Below are 20,412 nucleotides of genomic sequence, written 5' to 3' on the forward strand. Positions count from 1 at the left end.
AGGATACCAAAAACCAACATGGGGAAAGGCATTTTGCTCCCAATGAAATCTGGCAGGTGGCATTTTCACCTTATGCTATAAAAAATACCACATTAACATAGAATCTTTTAGACTTAAATATACAACCTGAAGCCATGTAGACTTTAGAAAATAAAATAGATGAATGTCTTCATGACCATTGGTAGGCAAAGATTATTAGAGATGATGCAAAAAGCACAAGACATAACGTTTGCAAAATTGATAAATATTAGACCTTTTCAGAATCATTCTGATTTTCAATATTCCTGTGAAGAAAGCAAGCCACATACCAAGTGTTTTGTACATTTTAAATGCAATGGTGAGTCAAGTACGACCACATGAGGAGACACAGAGATATATTAGGAAAGCACAAAGTTTGTTGTCCTCACAGGTTCTGGAAAAGGAGGCAGGATCCCAGGGACATGTAGGAAAGACACCAGGGTGGTCAGAAGGCAGAAGACGGGAGCAAGAGAAGGTTTACATCACTGTGTTTATGGACATTTCCACAGAAAACAACCAATAAAGGGTGTATAAGAACAATAAAGGGTGTATAAGAACCCTTTTGTGGGTTCCTATAAAAGGCAAATCTTTGCCATGTAAAGAAAGGGCATCACCATGCAGGCAGGGTGGTGGTGGAGACTGCAGGCCCTTTTGACAGCCTCTGTACAGCATGACAAAGCTCATGAACTTCTAAGATGTGTCAAGTTCATCAGCTGGGAGGAAAAGGAACTGTTTGGAATAACGGAGTATCCTCATCAATATATAATGATACACAATAAAAACTAGTTTCAGTACAAGACTTTAAACTGAGATAGGGTAACTGGTTTTGTCTTCAATTGACTGGAACTGAGAAATCAGTGAATCTTGGCTAATTATAATGACACCTGTCATGATAATCTGGTAAATGGACAAGGGCCAAACCTGTTGGAATGTCATAGCAAATACGACTATAATTCTTACATATCTCTGATATGTTCTGTAATGAAACTGAATTGTACCATGACTATGCTCTGCTGTGAGGTAACATTGACATTATTGCTAAAATTCAGCTACATTATGTAAGTAAGTGATATGACAATGCTGATATTGATGACCAAATGTATTGGGAGATCCAGTTAAATCTTTCACAAGTTGTCATATCAATGGAAAATGGCTGGTCTTAGGCAGAACTTGATTTAACTAACCCACAGCTCATTTCTATGCTAAATAGCTCTGCACAAGGTTATTACAAGGTATGAACAACATAGCTCCAAGGAGAACAAGTCATCAAATTAGTATCAAAAATGTGAAAATGTATGTCATGGCTTTATAGGCTATAGATGTTTCTTTGAGTCTGTGCCTCGTCTCCACTGGCTCCTCCAAATATGGGCCATATTCATGTTATTGCTTCTTCTATTATTTTAAGTAAAACATTGCTGTACCTGTTATCTAAGTGCTCTTCTAAATGTAGATGCTGAGAAAAATATGGTCATTGTGCTGTAAGAGCACCAGGCCGAGGGCCAGGTGTGTGCACTGTGCAAAAAAAGGGTTCTCTTAAACTTGTATAAATTAGGAATTAAAAGGAACTTTAAAATATGCTGGTCTTGTTACTTAGCATGAGACACAGAAATGGAAATTTGTGTCCCTGTGGGTTAAGTGTCAGAATTACTTTGATTATCTGGGGAGGGAGTCCTGGAGGTGCATGTGGCAGATGATAAAGAGAGTCACAGGATAGCACCTGTCTGAGGAAAGGTACAGGATCTAGAAAATGAAGGCACTGCTCTGTAATTAAGAGACTGTGGGTGGTGGGATCCTCAAGATGGCCCCCTGAGGAACCTGCCCCTCTTTTTTAATCAAGGGCTAATCTGGGCTCTGCTGTGAAGATGTTTTGCAAAACCAACTGATCTTAAACTCTGGAGGTTATGTTGGTGGGCCTAATCAGGTCTGGTGAGCTTTCCAAAAGCAGGGTGTTTTCCCATCTAACAGCAGAGGAGGAGGTCAGGAGATCTCAAGTGTGAGGATGGAGGGCGCCCTCAATGAGGACTGCAGGAGGACTGCAGACCCAGCCACATCTTTGAATTTAGCCTGTGAGACAGAAACGGAGAATCCGACACCAGAACTTCTGACCCAGAGAAACTGAGAGATAACACTTGTAGCTTAGGGTTTTTGTTGTTGTTGTTAATGTGTCTGGGTGTTTTTTTTTACATTGTGTGTGTGTGAGAGAGTGTATGTGTGTGTGTATATGAATGTGTATATATATGTATATATAATTTTTAATTTTTTTTAATTCCAATATAATTAACATACAGTGTTATGTTAGCCTCAGGTATACAACATAGTGATTCAACAATTCTATACATTGTTCAGTGCTCATCATAAGACTACTCTTAATCCCCTTCCCATGTTTCCCATCCCCACACCCACCTCCCTTCTGGTAACTGCCAGTTTGTTCTCTATAGTTCAGAGTCTGTTTTTTTGTGTGTGTCTCTTTTCCTTTCTCCGTTTGTTTTGTTTCTTAAATTTCACATATGAGTGAAACCAAATGGTGGTATTTATCTTTCTCTGCCTGATTTATTTCACTTAGCATTATACTTCTACAACCATCCATGTTGGTACAAATGAAAATATTTTATTCTTTTTTAATGGCTGAGTAATATTCCATTGTATGTGTATATATACCATATGTGTGCTGTTTTAAGCTGCTACGTTTGTGTTCATTTGTGGCAACAACAAGAGAAAACTATAAAACTATTGGTATCAGATAAGATTCATTTGTTTCCAGCTCTGACCCTTTCTAGATTGGCAATCTACCAATTAGTTTAGTGGTACTCTAATATATGGTTTCCAGACCTCTTTGAACTCTTAAAAATTACCAAGGACTGAAAGACATTTTTATGTGGTTGTATCTTTTTAATTTAAACATAATTTATTGTCAAGTTAGCTAACAACAGAGTACACAGTGTGCTCTTGACTTCAGGGATAGATTCCCATGATTCATGGTTTACATACAACACCCAGTGCTCATCCCAACAAGTGCCCTCCTCAATGCTCATCATCCATTTTCCCCATCCTCTGCCCACTCCCCATCAACCCTTAGTTTGTTCTTTGTATTTAAGAATCTTTTATGGTTTGCCTTCTCTCTGTTTGAAACTATTTTTTCCCCTTCCCTTCCCCCATGGTCTTCTGTTAAGTTTCTCAAATTCCACATATGACTGAAAACATATGGTATCTGTCTTTCTCTGACTGACTTCTTTCACTTAGCATAATACTCTCCAGTTCCATCCATGTTGTTGCATAATGACAGGATTTCATTCTTTCTCACTGCCAAGTAGTATTCCATTGTATATATGAACCACATATTCTTTATTTATTCATCAGTTGTTGGACCTTTGGTCTCTTTCCATAATTTGGCTATTGTTGAAAGTGCTGCTATAAACATTGGGGTAAATGTGCTCCTATGAATCAGCACTCCTGTATCCTTTGGATAAATTCCTAGTAGTGCTATTGCTGGGTCATAGGGCAATTCAGTCTTTAATTTTTTGAGGAACCTCCACACTGTTTTCCAGAGTGGCTGCACCAGTTTGCATTCCCACCAACAGTATAGGAGGGTTCCTGTTTCTCCACAACCTCTCCAACATCTGTTGTCTCCTGAGTTATGAATTTAAGCCACTCTGACTGGTGTGAGGTTGTATCTCATTATGGTTTTGATTTGTTTTTTCCTGATGATGAGTGATGTTGAGCATCTTTTCATGTGTCTATCAGCCATCTGGGGATGTCTTTGGAAAAGTGTCTACTCATGGCTTTTGCCCAATTCTTCACTGGATTATTTGGTTTTTGGGGTGTTGAGTTTGGTGAATTCTTTATAGATTTTGGATACTAACCCTTTATCTGACATGTCACTTGCAAATATCTTTTCCCATTCCATCGGTTGCCTTTTAGTTTTACTGATTGTTTCCTTTGCAGTGCACAAGCTTTTTACCTTGATGAGGTCCCAATAGTTCATTTTTGCTTTTATTTCCCTTGCCTTTAGAGACATGTCGAGCAAACAGTTGCTGTGGCTGAGGTCAAAGAGGTTGTTTCCTGTTTTCTCCTCTAGGGTTTTGATAGTTTCCTGTCTCACATTTAGGTCTTTCATCCATTTCGAGTTTATTTTTGTGTATGGTGTAAGAAAGTGGTCCAGTCTCATTCTTCTCCATGTTGCTGTCCAGTTCTCCCAGCACCATTTGCTAAAGAGACTGTCTTTTTTCCATTAGATACTCTTTCTTGCTTTGTCAAAGATTAGTTGGCCATACCTTTGTGGGTCCAATTCTGGGTTCTATATCCTATTCCATTGGTCTATGTGTCTATTTTTGTGCCAATACCATACTGTCTTGATGATGACAGCTTTGTAGTAGAGGCTAAAGTCCGGGACTGTGATGCCTCCCGCTTTGGTTTTCTTTTCCAACATTACTTTTGCTATTTGGGGTCTTTTGTGGTTCTGTACAAATTTTAGGATTGTTTATTCTAGCTCTGAGAAGAATGCCCGTGCAATTTTGATTGGGATCACCCTGCATGTGTAGATTGCTTTGAGTAATATTGACATTTTAACAATATTTCTTCTTCCAATCCATGAGCATGGAATGTTTTTCTTTGTGTCTTCTTCGATTTCCTTCATAAGTTTTCTATAGTTTTCAGCATACAGATCTTTTACATCTTTGGTCAGGTTTATTCCTAGGTATTTTATGGTTCTTGGTGCAATTATGAATGGGATCAATTTCTTGATTTCTCTTTCTGTTGCTCCATTATTGGTATGTAGAAATGCAACAGATTTCTGTATACTGATTTTGTATCCTGTGATTTTGCTGAATTCACGTATCAGTTCTAGCAGCTTTTTGTGTAGTCTTTTGGGCTTTCCATGTAAAGCATCATGTCATCTGCAAAAAGTGAAAGTTTGACTTCTTTCTCAATTTGTATGCCTTTTATTTCATTTTATTGTCTGATTGCTGAGGCTAGGACTTCCAGCATTATGTTAAACAACAGTGGTGAGAGTGGACATCCCTGTTGTGTTCCTGATCTCAGGAGGAAAGTTCTCAGTTTTTCACAATTGAGGATGATATTAGCTGTGGGCTTTTCGTATATGGCTTTTATGATGTTAAGGTATGTCCCTTCTATCCCGACTTTCTTGAGGGTTTTTATTAGGAAAGGATGCTGAATTTTGTCAAATGCTTTTTCTGCATCAATTGACAAGATCATATGGTTCTTATCCTTTCTTCTATTAATGTGATGTATCATATTTATTGACTTGCAAATATTGAACCAGCCCTGTAGCCCAGGAATGAATCCCACTTGATCATAGTGAATAATTATTTTAATATATTGTTGAATTTGATTTGCCAGTAACTTGTTGAGAAGTTTTGCATCCATATTCATCAGGAATATTGGCCTGTAATCCTCCTTTTTAGTGGGGTCTCTGTCTGGTTTGGGAATCAAGGTAATGCTGGCTTCATAGAATGAGTCTGGAAGGTTTCCTTCTGTTTTTATATTTTGGAACAACTTGAAAAGGATAGGTATTACCTCTGCTTTAAATGTCTGGTAGACGGGGCGCCTGGGTGGCTCAGTCAGTTGTGCGTCCGACTTCGGCTCAGGTCAGGATCTCACGGTTCGTGAGTTCGAGCCCCGTGTCAGGCTCTGCGCTGACAGCTCCGAGCCTGGAGCCTGTTTTGGATTCTGAGTCTCCCTCTCTCTGCCCCTTCCCTGCTCATGCTCTGTCTCTCTCTGTCTCTCAAAAATGAATAAACGTTAAAAAAAATTTTTTTTTTAAATGTCTGGTAGAATTCCCCTGGGAAGCCATCTGGCCAAAGAACTCTTATTTGTTGGCAGATTTTTGATAACTGATTCCATTTCTTTGCTGGTTATGTGTTCAAATTTTCTATTCCCATTTGAGTTTTGGTAATGTGTGAGTATCTAGGAATTTTTCCATTTCTTCCAGGTTGTCTAGTTTGTTGGCATATAATTTTTCATAGTATTCTCTAATAATTGTATTTCTGTGATGTTCATTGGCATCTCTCCTCTTTTATTTGTGATTTTATCTATTGGGGTTTTCTCTCTTTTCTTTTTTGAGAACACTTGTTTATTTTTTCAAAATACCATCTCTTTGATTCATTGATCTGTTCTACTGTTATTTATTTACTTACTTATTTATTTATTTGGATTCTATATTGTTTATTTCTGCTCTAATCTTTATTATTTCTCTTCTGTTGGCTTTGAGGTTTCTTTGCTATTCTTCTAGTTCCTTTAGGTGTGAAGTTAGGTTTTGTATTTGTGATTTTTCCTGTTTCTTGAGATAGGCCTGGACTGCAATTTTTTCCTCTTAGGACTGCCTTTGTTACATCCCAAGGTTTGGACTGTCATGTTTTTATTTTCATTTGCTTCCATATATTTTTTAATTTATTCTTTAATTGCCTGGTTGACCCATTCATTCTTTAGTAGGATGTTATTTAGCCTCCATGCATTTGGAGGATTTCCAATTTTTTTCTTGTGATTGATTTCAAGTTTCATAGTGTTGTGATTTGAAAATACACATGGTATGATCTCAGTTCTTTTATATTTATTGAGGGCTGTTTTGTGACCCAGTATGTGATCTGTCTTGGAGAATTTTCCATGTGCACTCAAGAAGAATGTGTATTCTCCTGCTTTTGGATGGAAAGTTCTGAATATATCTGTCAAATCCATCTGGTCCAGTGTATCATTCAAGGCCATTGTTTCTTTATTGATTTTCTGCTTAAATGAACTTTCCATTGTTGTAAGTGAAGTATTAAAGCCCCCTGAAATTACCATATTCTTATCAATAAGATTGCTTATGTTTGTGATTAATTGATTTACCTATTTGGGGACTTTCAAGTTGGGGGCATAAACATTTACAATTGTTAGCTCTTCTTGACGGATGGATCTTGTAATTATGATATAATGCCCTTCTTCATCTCTTCTTACAGCCTTCAGTTTAAAATCTCATTTGTCTGATAGAAGTATGGCTACTCCAGCTTTCTTTTGACTTCCAGTAGCATGATATGTGGTTCTCCATCCCCTCACTTTCAATCTGAATGTATCTTCGGGTCTAAGTTAAGTCTCTTGTAAACAGCATATAGATTGATCTTATTTTTTTTCTTTTTTAAATCCGTTCTGATACCCTATGTCTTTTGATTGGGGGCAGTTAGTCCATTTACATTCAGAGTTACTGTTGAAAGATATGGACTTCGTGTCATAGAAATCCATAGAAATTTGTACATTTCATTCTTGTAGTGATGTCTCTGGTCCTTTGTAGTCTTTGCAGCATTCCACTCACAGACTGGGCTGGTTTAGTGGTCATGAACTCCTTCAGTTTTTGTTTGGGAAACCTTTATCTCTCCTTCTATTCTAAATGACAGCCTTGCTGGATAAAGGATTCTTGGCTGCATATTTTTCCTATTCAGCACAGTGAGTATTTCCTGCCACTCACTTCTGGCCTGCCAAGTTTCAGTGGACAGGTCTGATACTACCCTTATATGTCTACCCTTGAAGGTTAAGGCCAATTTGTCCCTAGCTGCTTTCAGAATTCTCTCTTTATATTTGTATTTTGCCAGTTGCACTATGATATACCATGGTGAAGACCTATTCTTGTTAAATTGGAAGAGAGTTCTCTGTGCCTCCTGGATTGGGATGTCTGCTTCCTTTCCCGGATTAGGTAACTTCTCAGCTATAATTTATTCAAGTAAACCTTCTGCCCACTCCCCTTCTTCTTCTGGAACTCCTATGATACAGATATTATCACGTTTCATTGAGTCACTTAGTTCTGTAATTCACCCCTCATTGGTCTAGTATTTTCTTATCTCTTTTTTTCTTGGCTTCATCATTTCCCATAATTTTATCTTCTGTTTCACTTATTCTCCCCTCTGCTTCTTCCACCCTTGCTGTCACTGCATCTAGTTTATTTTGCACCTCATTTACAACATTTCTTAATTCATCGTGAGTATTTCTTAGGTCCTTGATCTATGCAGCAATAGATTCTCTGCTGTCTTCTATGCTTTTTTCAAGCCCCGCTATTAGTCATATGACTATTATTCTAAACTCTTGATCAGATATATTGCTTATATCTGTTTTGAGCAATTCTCTAGCTGTCATTTCTTCCTAGAATTTCTTTCGAGGAGAATTCTTCCATTTCATCATTTAGGCTAGTTTTCTGTCCTTTATGTGTTTTAATAGCTTGTTATGTGTCCTGCACCTGTGAGCACTACTATATTAAAAAGGGGTCATACACTGTCCAGGGCCTGGCCCTTCAGGAGGTGTTTTTGGAGTGTGTTGCATGTTCTCTTCTGTTGTGATTCTCGTTGCTCTATCTCCCTACTCATAGTGGTGGTTCGGACCTTCCACCAGGTGTGCTGTGATTTGTTCACTGAAGTAGCCCTGGAAAAAATTCTAAAAAGGGGGTGGTGGAGAAAGAATCCTTATCCCATACAAAGAGAGAAATGACAGGGATGGGGGAAAAGAAAAGAAAAAAATTGACCAGGAAGAGAATCAGAGAAACTATATGGCTTAATTCAGAGAGAGAAGGGGGTGGGGAATAAAGAATAAGGAGATATAAGAAGAAGTATAAGAAGAATAGATTAAAAATGTCTACTTACACAAACCAACAACCAGAATAACCAGAATAGAGAAGGGAAGAAATAAAAGGAAGAAAAGGAAGTAGAAAAAAGAAAAAAAACCATACATATATATAAAATAAGAATTGACTGAGAATCAAATCAGAAAATGCAAAACCGCTGGACCCATATCTGATGGTGCCTTGGAACCAGTAGCTGCTGTGGTCTGGAGGAAGGACTGTCTGGTTCTGTCAGTGTCAGTCTTGCTCTGTTAGATACACAGTTACTAGGCACAGAGGGGTGATTTGTTGTAGGCAGGTCCCACCTCCACTGTGGGCCCTTTCCCTGAAGCCCCACCTTGTTGGTGATGGGGAGAAAAAGAGTGACACCCCAGTCTCTCCTCCCTGGACTGGGTGACCCAAACCATTCTGTTCAGGCCATCCTCACAATGCTGCGTGGGTAGTGTGGGCCAGTTTGTCCTGCTCCACAGTTTCCCATGCCTTTCAGGTGATCTGCTGGGATCCAAACCCTGATATCTTAAAGGATCCCACTCCTCGCACTCAGTTCTGGGATACTGCCACTCTGGCAGCCAGTCGACAAAGGGCCTCTACCTGGTGTGCACCTGCAGGGTCTTTTGTCCTTCGAGCAGTTATGTGCCTTCTTCCCACAGCACTCAAGGAAGGGGACTGCTCTCTCCAACTGCACCTCAGCTGGTGACTGAGCCCAGGGCTGACTCCCCTCCTCCCCAGGTATGTGCGCACAGCGGTCAGCCCCAGTCCAGAGAAAGCCCCGCAACCCTGGATGGAGTTAGAAATTGGTTCTTTCTCTGTTTTTTTCCATTCCCTGGTCTGTGGTTTTCCTATTGTCCAAATACAATCCTACACTTCCACACCTCTTTCTCTTCCTTTTGTCTCTCTGTTCTGTGGATAAACACCACCTGTTGTATCTCTCTCAGTTTTCAATCATACGATTGTGTGACAGACGTTTCTGTCACTCTATAGCCCTAATTTCTGGAATTCCAAGTCTTCTAGCCTCCGTACTGCTGTATTTGAGGGAACATCAGGTCCCCCTACTTCTCCACCGTGCTGACTCTCCTCCATGTGGTTGTATTTCTTTTTTGTTGTTATTTTAACATTTTTTAAAAAAAATTTTAATGTTTATTTTTATTTTGGAGAGAAAGAGAGAGTGTGAGTGGCGAGGTGGGGGGAGGCAGAGAGAGAGGGAGACACACATTCTGAAGCAGGCTCCAGGCTCTGAGCTGTCAACACAGGGCCTGAAATTTCTTGATATATATCATATTGGAAATCAAAACTGAGAATTCATTAAATATTTTGATTCATTTAGAAATATTTCCATTACATATTAATATAATGTATTTTTATATAAATATTTTATAAAGCAAAAATAATCAGTAAAAGGAGTAGCTATGTTTTACATTTTTGAAAAAATTTTAAATGTTGGCTTAAGCAAGGACAGGCGGATTTTATATTTCTTCTGCACTCTGTCTCATGCAGTATCACATGCCATGCTGCCTCTGGAATAGTCCATGGCACACTCTTGAGAGAGGGAGGTTGAAAAAGTAAAAAAGTCTAAATATAATTATGATAACAGTCTTGATCTTATGGACCCTTTGAGGTTCTCCGAGATTTCCCACTTCTAGTCCCTGGACCACACTTAGAGAATAAATAATTTAGTATATTCAAACTTCAGTCTCCACACCCATAAAATGGTAATGCTGATCAGATTACACCATGTAATCAATATAGAGCATTTGGCACATTTTCTGAAACAAGAGACAGGCTCAGTACTTGTTGCTTATGTATATTAGAAGCCTTCCTCATTTGGATTTATCAACTCTTACTGCAGATAGAGATTCATCTTGGCTTGGGGGATCTATTCTCTCTCAGAGTGGTACAGGCTCCCTGGGAATCTACTTCTCAAGTATCTAGAAGTTCCATTCTCTCAGATTCTTCAATAGGGATTGTGAAGCATTACTTCATAAAACTGTAATAAATTTTTAGAGTTTGGGTACTGTAATTGTGATATTTGTCTCACATTTATAATCCTTGAGACATTTGAAAGTTTGTGTAGAAACAGTGTGATGTCCACATCTGCCCTGTTTGTACCCCAGAATTTTCCTTCGAGGTCAATCACATGCAATCTTAACTCTACCCCAGAGGATTTCCCTCCCCACCTTTTTTCTTATGATCCTTCTGGGAATTTGAATCCTCAGTAGAAATGCAAGAATGTTTTATGTTCATCTGATTCTAAAATAAAACCTATGCTCTTGGGGTTCTTCGAAGAGACTTCAGCAAGTCTAGTGAGTGACTCCTTCTGTACCTGGGATTTAATCCTCTGAAAACTACTATGGGAACAGGACACTGCACCCATGGTAGAGGTACATTTCTCACCTCTGTGAAATTTATTCTAGATCAAAGTAGATTCTTGTGAGAAAACCCAGTGCTAACACTTTCTTATGCAGAAGGGATGAATTTATGCTGGGAGGTGATTTTCAGTACGGGTAGTTGATAAAGGACAGGCTATGTGGACAAGAATGACATTCCTGGGTGATCCTGCCTCCTGACTCCCATTGTGCACTGTAGGTAGATGCAATCAGCACCTGGATGTTTCCTTCCCCAACATTAGGGACCTCTGCCTACTGAGTAGTGGTCAGGGCATCCTTGAACTTCCCCACCATCTCTTACCATTTCCTACCAATGGAACTGTAACTCAGTGCTGGTAGGCAGAGCTAGCATGACTGTCTCCGCATGAGGGGACTCAGAGAATGAGAAGACTTATATTGAAGTATTGTCTCTGAATAAAGCTCTGCAATGGCCAAATTAATGAAAGGACTTTGTATATTACCTACCCTAAATGAAGCTATTGATGTCCAGAGAAACCTGTCTCAATGGAAAAGAAAATTCTAGTAACAGTAAGTCTTTGCTCAAACACTGTAAGATGTAAGTTTGCCGTATCATTATTTCTTTTTGAACTATCCCAGGTTATCACCCTGTTGTGACAATTATAAGACTTAAAAATCATTGTATTGTATGTTCATGTCTTTCTTATCACAAAAGAGGGAAGAATGAGTGCCAGCATTCCTGGAGAGGATTGAAGAAATAGAATATAGTTCCCTTGATCACAACACATTCTGAGGGGAACCTAGGTGTGGCTCAGTTGGTTGAGTCTCCTACTCTTGATTTTGGCTCAGGTCATGATCCAAGGGCCCTGGAATCAAGCTCTGTGTTGGATTCCATGATGAGCATGCAGCTGCTTAATATTCTCTCTCTCTCTCTCTCTCTCTCTCTCTCTCTCTCTCTCTCTCTCTCCCCCTCTCTCCCTCTCTCCCTCTCTCTCTCCCTCTTTCCCATCCCCTGCTTGTACTCTCTCTCTCTCTCTTTAAAATAAAGAAAAAAATACTGGTGTACAGGACTGCCTAGAGAGCACTGCTCACACAACCATGCAAAGCTTTTCTTGAGTTGCTATTGTTTCATTTACTCCATCAGGGAGGTGAAATTTCAAGCATCATTATTGGGACATTTTCTTCTCTATTCCAGTACTCTAACTGCTAAAGAGTTTTAACCTACTTTCAATTTTGTCTTTATGTTGTTCAGTTTTTAAGAGCAAACTGGAAATAATGGTAATTAAAATAAGAATAAAAAGATATACACAATCACACACAAAAGTGACTAGACTAAAAAGTTCATAAACAAGTGTTCCTACTGAAGAGTGATCAATTACCTTCAACAATATTTTTATCCTTTATGTTCAGAGATTAAATGTGTTTCAGACATGGCTCATCGTATCCAACTCTGTAGATTTTACAAAATTAATGTTGTCTCCAACTTTACATACTACAGGTATGTTCTTTAATTGTGGCAAAATCAATGTCACAAACTTCACGCACATATGCATAGAATCCTCCCACATGCAATCATATTCATGGAGGTGAAAGAATCTATGATTTTGTCTCTGTTTCATTTTCCAGTGATCATACTCTAACTTCTAACTGTGAACTTCTCTAATGAAGGGGAAACCATGTCTTTGTCAAAAGAAACTGGCAAGTAGAAGATACACAGTACATCCATTTTTTTTAACTAAAATGACAGTCATCCATCTAACATTTCCTGAGTGCCTGTTTTATCTAGAATTTACTAGTCATTTGAAATGTAAAGATGTACAGGACATATTACAGGCCCATAAGATTTACCATTTGGTGAAAGGGAATGTCTGTTCAAATACACGACATTTGGATTTTATCTTGAGGATTATCCATATCTTCATAGTGTGGATATTACTCTTTTAACTGTTAATATTGACCAATTCTATACAGTTAATAGGTACCTGAAGAGCCTCCTCACGTGAATCTACTCTGATTCTCAAGAGTAGCAAAGACCCTTTTTATCAGCTGTCTTATAATTAGTCTCCTTAACAGGGCCGAGAGAAGATCAAGTAGGCTGTCACCATCCTCTTTGCAGTGACAAGTGAAAACTTCAATAAAATGGTTCAAATGAGGAGAATGACCCCAGGGCAACATCCCATCAGGATTACTCAATGAAGGTTGTGATGCACATAGTTTGTAACCACACTAATATTTTTGAATGACCCATATGCATTTTCCAGCCCAATATACACTAGCCCAGTAACTTACATTCACCCAAGCCGGGTATCCTCTAAAGGCATAGATGATAATTCTCAGTGTTTTATAAAGTGCTGAATTCATCCTACTCTCAGAAAAAAAAAAAACATAAACGTAGAGAAAAAGAGAATAAGGCATATATAAAAGAGGTATTAAAATTTGTTGAATCTGTGTGAAGGAATATGGGAGTTTTTGGATAATTCTTGGCCCTTTTCTGTGAGTTTAAACTTCTTTCATATTAATAGTTCAAATCAGGGGTGCCTGGGAGGCTCAGTCAGTGGAGCAGCAGACTCTTAATCTCAGGGCTGTGATTTCATGCCCCCTGATGGTGTGGAGCCTCCTTAAAAAAAAAAAGTTGAAATAAAAAAGGTACCCAATTTGCTTCCCCTGTCAAGTAGGAACAAGGATACAAGATTTCTCTGAGCTCATTTTGAGCTAAGTAACTCCAATTTTTGTCCATTCTCCAGCTCTGACCTTTTCTCACACTTCAGTCCTTGACAAACTGTCATTAAGAAATGGGAAGCAACCAGTCATGGGTCACAGAATTCATCTTGGTGGGATTCCAGCTCCGTGCAGAGATGGAAGTGCTCCTCTTCTGGATCTTCTCCCTGTTCTACATATTTAGCCTGTTGGCAAACGGCATGATCTTGGGACTCATCTGTCTGGACTCGAGACTACACACCCCCATGTACTTCTTCCTCTCCCACCTGGCCATGATTGACATTTCCTATGCATCCAATAATGTCCCCAAGATGTTGGCAAACTTAGTGAATCAGAAGAGGACCATCTCCTTTGTTCCATGCGTAATGCAGACATTTTTGTATTTGGGTTTTGCTGCTACGGAGTGCCTGATCTTGGTGGCGATGTCTTATGATAGGTTTGTGGCAATCTGCCACCCCCTCCAGTACACTGTCATCATGAGCTGGAGACTGTGCCTGGTCCTGGCTGTCACTTCCTGGTCATGTGGATTTATTCTGGCTCTGGTACATGCAATTCTCCTTCTACGGTTGCCCTTCTGTGGACCCCGGGAAGTGAATCACCTCTTCTGTGAAATCCTATCTGTCCTCAAGTTGGCCTGTGCTGACACATGGATCAACCAATTGGTTATCCTTGCTGCCTGTATGTTTGTCTTAGTTGGGCCCCTCTGTTTAATGCTAATCTCCTACATGTGCATCCTCTGGGCCATCCTTAAAATCCAGTCTGGGGAAGGCCGCAGAAAGGCCTTCTCCACCTGTTCGTCCCATCTCTGTGTGGTTGGACTCTTCTTTGGCATAGCCATGGTCGTTTATATGGTCCCAGATTCCAAACAACGAGAAGAGCAAGAGAAAATATTATCCCTTTTTCATAGTCTTTTTAACCCAATGCTGAACCCTCTCATTTACAGCCTGAGGAACGCTCAGGTAAAGGCTTCTTTGTATAGAGCACTGAAGAAAAGGTCCATGTGAAATATAGATAGAATATTGTTTGGGGGTTTCCTTTTAAATTATGCGGTTTGCTGAAGCAAAAATTCAGATAGGTTCCCATTTGGAAGTTTGAATTAAACGTGGTAACTGTCCATCTTCTAGCTCTAAAAATAGGGCAAAATTCCATGGAAAAGTGTATCTTCTGAAACCGAGAGACTGTGTTAGTATTTGGGACATCTAAATTATCAGACTATTTAGTCTTTCTTTGAAAAAACATTAAATTTCTTTATCTTTTCAAGCCAGGAATATTCACGTATGGAGAAAAAATTAAATGTAAAACCGACATCACTGCATGACTCTGGCTGATGTATTTAGACATATGTGACTTTTTATCACCTTGTGGTAGCTGGACACAGTACAGAAAATTAATGCCATAAGAAAGAACTTCCACAGATCTGAGATTCCAATACAGAAAACATTGCGGAGTTATAGGACTCTGCCTCACCAATTGTGAGTCTGATGAAGGAAGAGTTTAGAGAAATGCTAAATTCCTTGATGGAATAATTTAGGAGTAAAGGGGAAAATGTTAAGGAAAGAGTTTATCCAATGAGAAACTATGTAAAAAAAAATCCTAAAATATATTTAATGCTTCGGATTTGGTTCAATAAAGGAAATTCATCAGTAAATGTGTAAATGGTTCTAGAGGTAAGGGTTTTGAGTGTTGCTCAAACATTATGTTTATTCTTGGGTTATAATGATTTCTTTTTTTTTTTTTTTTTTAGTGAAAATTTTTTTTTAATTTTTTTTTAACGTTTATTTTTGAGACAGAGAGAGACAGAGCATGAATGGGGGAGGGTCAGAGAGAGAGAGGGAAACACAGAATCTGAAACAGGCTCCAGGCTCTGAGCTGTCAGCACAGAGCCCGACGTGGGGCTTGAACTCATGAACTGAGAGATCATGACCTGAGCCGAAGTCGGACGCTTAACCGACTGAGCCACCCAGGCGCCCCAATGATTTCTTTTTTAAAAACAATTTCTAATAAGAGAAGATTGAATCACCTGTTGAAGTTCTTGAAATTGTTCCCACCAATATTTTTCATAATTATTGAACCAACTTGTCAGAAGATGGTTTGGGGTTGCACCAAATATCAGGAGATAGCTATGACATACCTAACATCATCTTTCTTTCACGGCGGCAGAAGTTTCTCTGGATTTACAAGATTTGAACAACTGTCTTCATGATGCTAATGTTGATAAAATAAATAAGAGCTGCTTTTTTTTTTTCAATGATTCAATATTTGCAGATATTGCAAAATGATCACCACAGTAAGTCTAGTTAAATTGGTCACTATACATAGTTACAGTTTTTTTTTTTCATGTAATGACAACTTTTAAGGTGTACTCTTTTAAGAGCAACTTTCAAATATGTAATACAGTATTCATAACTCTAGTTACTTTGCTCTGCATACATCTCCACGTTTTCTTTATTTTATAACTGGAAGTTTGTATCTCTTGACCCTCTTCACCCATTTCACCTATTCCCCACACCCTGGCCTCTGGCAATCACCAGTCGTTCTCTGTATCTATGAGCTAGTTTTGTCTTACTTCCCTTCTCTTCCTCTTCCCTTTCCTTCCTCTTCCTCTTCCCTTCCCCTTCCTTCCCTTCCCAGCTCCCCATATAAGTGAGATCATATGGTATTTGTCTTTCCCTATCTGGCTTACTTCACTAGCATAATGCCCTCAAGATCCATCCAGGTTGTCACAAATGGCAAGGTTTCCTTCTTTTTTATGTCTGAATAGTATTTCATTGACCACATTTTTAAATCCCTTGTTCCATCAATGGACACTTAGGTTGTTTCCATGTCTTGGCTGTTGTGAATAGTGCTGCAATGAATATGGGGGTGCAGATATCTTGTTGAGTGATTTCATTTCCTTTGGATGAATACCCAGGAATGAAATGGCTGAATCAAATGGTAGTTCTATTTTTGAATTTTTTGAGGAACTTCCATAACTGTCTTCCACAGTGGCTGCACCAATTTACATTCCCACCCACAGAGCACAAGTGTTCCCTTCTCTCTGCATCCTCACCAACACATGTAATCCTTGTCTTTTTGATGATAGCCATTCTAACAGATGTGAGGTGATATCTCAATGTGTTTTTGATGATGATGAATGATGTTGAGCACCTTTTCATGTACCTGTTGGCCAAGTGCATGTCTTCTTTGAAAAATGTCCATTCAGATCCTCTGCCCATTGTTAAAACTGATTGTTTTATTGCCATTGAGTTGTATGAGTTCTTTATATATTTTGGATATTAACACGTATCAGATATATGATTTCCAAATATTTTTTCCCACTTAGTAGTTTGTCTTTTCATTTTGCTGATGGTTTCCTTTGCTGTGAAGATTGGTTTTATTTTAAAATATATCAAGACATTAAGTATTTTGAATTTTTTGCAAGTCATGAAAAATTTATTAAAATCTAGATTTATAAAATTCTGGGGTGCCTGGGTGGCTCAGTCAGCTAAGCATCTGACTTCAACTCAGGTCATGATCTTACAGCTCATGTGTTGGAGGCCCAAGTCGGGTTCTGTGCTGACAGCTCAGAGCCTGGAGCCTGCTTTGGATTCTGTGTCTCCCTCTCTCTCTTCCCCTTCCCTGCTCACACTTTGTGTCTCTCCCTCTCAAAAAATAAATAAACATTAAAAAAAAAAGATTTATAAAATTCCAGGGGTTCCTGGGTGGCTCAGTTAGCTGAGTGTCTAACTTCAGTTCAGGTCACGATCTCAGGGCTCATGAGTTCGAGCATGGCATCAGGCTCTATGCTGACAGCTCAGAGCACAGAACGTGCTTCAGATTCTGTGTCTTCCTCTCTCTCTGCCCCTCCCCTACTCACCCTTTGTTTCTCTCTCTCTCTCTCTCTCTCTCAAAGATAAATAAACATTAAAAAAATTTTTTTTAAGTTATAAGATTCTAGAATAAGTACAAAATTAAGCATACATTTTAAAAATATATGGTAACAATTATATATATATAGTTCTCAAAGCATATAATATATAGTATTCAACACTGCAAGAAATATACTGAAAAAGACAACCAAACAGGTGAAGTCCATATTGCTGCTGTGGACGTTTAATATGCCTAAATAAATAAATACATAAATAGAATTCAATTAAGCAAAGGGTTATTATACATACTTCCTCTTTGTTGCCATTTTTTTCCATCATAATTATCATAATTTTATGTCTAAATTTTTCATATATGCTACCAATACATGATTGTAACCATAAAAATAAAGATAATTTTATGCTTCTTCCCTTTTCTGAGCAAGATAATTATATTATTTTGGGATAAAAATTGCCACCATTTTTAGAGTTAGAAATTCTTCAAAGAATAAGCCTTTGCTGAAACATGAAATGAAGACAGTTCTAGAGAAAATTACAGCATTTTAATGCAGTATTTCCAACGAGAATTAAAAGTTGGCTTAACTATTGCCCCAAGTCAATAACTCAGATTCTAAGACGGCAGGCTGTTTATTTTGAATAAGCTTAATTATATTCAAGATGATTAGCAAGCCTTATAAACTATCAAGTTATTCAAGTGAATCCAAATAGGAAAAGTTATATGGTTGTCATATTAAACATGATGCACTTTTAAGTAAAAGTGTAAAGCGTTTCTCCATTGTCTTATTTCTTATACACAATGAATGGAAAAACAGACATAAAGTTGTTGAAAATTCTTAAGACAGTAAAAAACTGTGTTTCTAAACCACCATCTGGTTGGGGTGCCTGGGTGGCTCAGTCAGTTAAGCATCCTATTTCGGCTCAGGCCATGATCTCATGGCTTGTGTGTTCGAGCCCCGCATTGGGCTCTGTGCTGACAGCTCAAAGCCTGGAGCCTGTTTCAGATTCTGTGTCTCCCTCTCTCTCTGCCCTTTCCCTGTTTACACACACTCTCTCTGTCTCTCAAAAATAAACATTTTAAAAAGAAAGTAGGGGCACCTGGGTGGCTCAGTGGGCTCAGATCATAATCTCTCAGTCCATGGATTCGGCCTGCATTGGGCTCTGTGCTGACAGCTCAGAGCCTGGAACCTGCTTCAGATTCTGTGTCTCCCTCTCTCTCTCTGCCCCTCCCCTGCTTGCATTCTCTGTCTCTCTCTCAAAAATAAACATTAAAAATTAAAAAAACCTAACAATTATCCACACTAAAGTATTATCTGGTTCAAAATTATTTGTAGGGTATAACTTAGAGTAGAATTTAATTCTTACCCTGGTGCTTAGCTTCATTTGTCCTGTCTGTTCCTGTAATACTTCGGAGGTGTCAGACCCGTGTTTTGGTGTGTGTGTGTGTGTGTGTGTGTGTGTGTGTGTGTGTGTGTGTGTGTCTGACTCCTGTACTGTAAGCCGCCTTATAAGAAAGCTTATAGAATCTTCTATCAGAGGAAGAGAGCGGCTGCTGCAGCCTCTGGTGACCGGAGGAGGGTCTTCCGAAAGCGAATAGGTTTCTGCAGAGTCACACTGGGGTCGAGCAGGGCCCCACGGCCGGACTCCTCTTACAAGAAAGGCGCGGAGGAGGGAAGGCACACGCACCCGCACCCGGACACGGCCCGGCCCCACATGAAAGCGATAAATAGCCCCGGGGTCAGCCGGAGGTCAAGAACTCGGAGATGCGTGAGGTTAAAAGGGCGGACACCGGCGCCAGGGTCGAGCCAGGGCCGCGGGGACCAACGCCGTCTCCCCTACGTCCCCTGCGTCCTGCGCGGCTGGGGCAAGAACCGGAAAGCCCGGGCCCCCCGGTGACGAGAAAGGGTCCTTCCGCCCCAGGAGGTCAAGGCCTGCCAGCGGGCCGGGCGCCAGCGCGGTGCTCGACGGGAGACCCCCTGCGAAAAGGACACGCTCAGGGACGCGGCATCGGGACGCCGGCCCCCGGTCAAGCGTGGAGACTCAGGGCTGGTCCCGGCCGCGGGCACGGTGTTCGCGGGGCCCTGTGGTGTCCCGCTGCCCCGACGTGAGGCCCTTCCCCCTCGAGCTCTGCCTGGAACAGCAGGGTCCCGCCACGGGGCCTCTGGACGTGACGAGAGGGCGCGGTCGGCAGCAGCCTCCTACCTGCTGGTTGTCGCCAGCACACCTGCTCCTTATTCTCCGTTAGCCTTCAGGGCTCCCCGGTTCCCCGGCCTCCCCGTGGACCCTTCCCTGCTTGTACTGCCTGAGACGGTGAGTCCCTTTAAGGCCTCAAGAAAACGGCAGGAGCTCTAACACATCAGGGCAGTGATGTCTTCTGTGCTGTGCTGTCCCCTTGTTCTCTTGGGAATAATGTAGAGAACCAACAAGCTGATGGCCGCACGGACGTGGCCAGGGGCCCCTCCCTCATGTGTCAGAACAGGAGCCTCTGGGTCCCTTTCTCTGGCACCTTCTGGAATAACCAAGGCGAATCGCAGATTCACGCCCATCTCCGATCCGGTGGAGAGGCTCGGTCTGGGACTGCCGGCTGTCCTGCCGATGGACAAACGGCCGCGTGGGCAGTGAGCCCACAGTACAGTACAAGGAAATGACCTAGCTTCGATGGCCTGAACTGTTGATTCCTTCCCACTGGGGCTCTTCGAAGTTCAGCTTCTTGAAAGTTAACCATGTCATCTGACCCCTGACAAGGCCCCACCTGACAGCTGGAGAATCAAGCAGAATGACAGCAGATCAGTTAGTGACCAGTTTACGGACACGGTCTCTAGAGGCAGCCTTCCTGAGTTCAAATCCACTTACCAGCTGTTGACCCCGGGCTAGTTAT

At 40.3% G+C, this 20,412-nt stretch overlaps 1 protein-coding gene across 1 annotated transcript; it reads left to right on the forward strand.

Annotated features, from left to right (window-relative positions):
- The first annotated feature begins 13,745 nt into the window (after positions 1-13,745).
- On the forward strand, positions 13,746-14,675 carry LOC122213587 (olfactory receptor 2A2-like). The gene has a single exon (XM_042927662.1). The coding sequence runs from the start codon at positions 13,746-13,748 to the stop codon at positions 14,673-14,675; it is 930 nt and encodes a 309-aa protein (XP_042783596.1).
- Positions 14,676-20,412: the final 5,737 nt, after the last annotated feature.

Source organism: Panthera leo, chromosome A2 (genome assembly GCF_018350215.1).
Source record: "Panthera leo isolate Ple1 chromosome A2, P.leo_Ple1_pat1.1, whole genome shotgun sequence".
NCBI lineage: Eukaryota > Metazoa > Chordata > Mammalia > Carnivora > Felidae > Panthera > Panthera leo.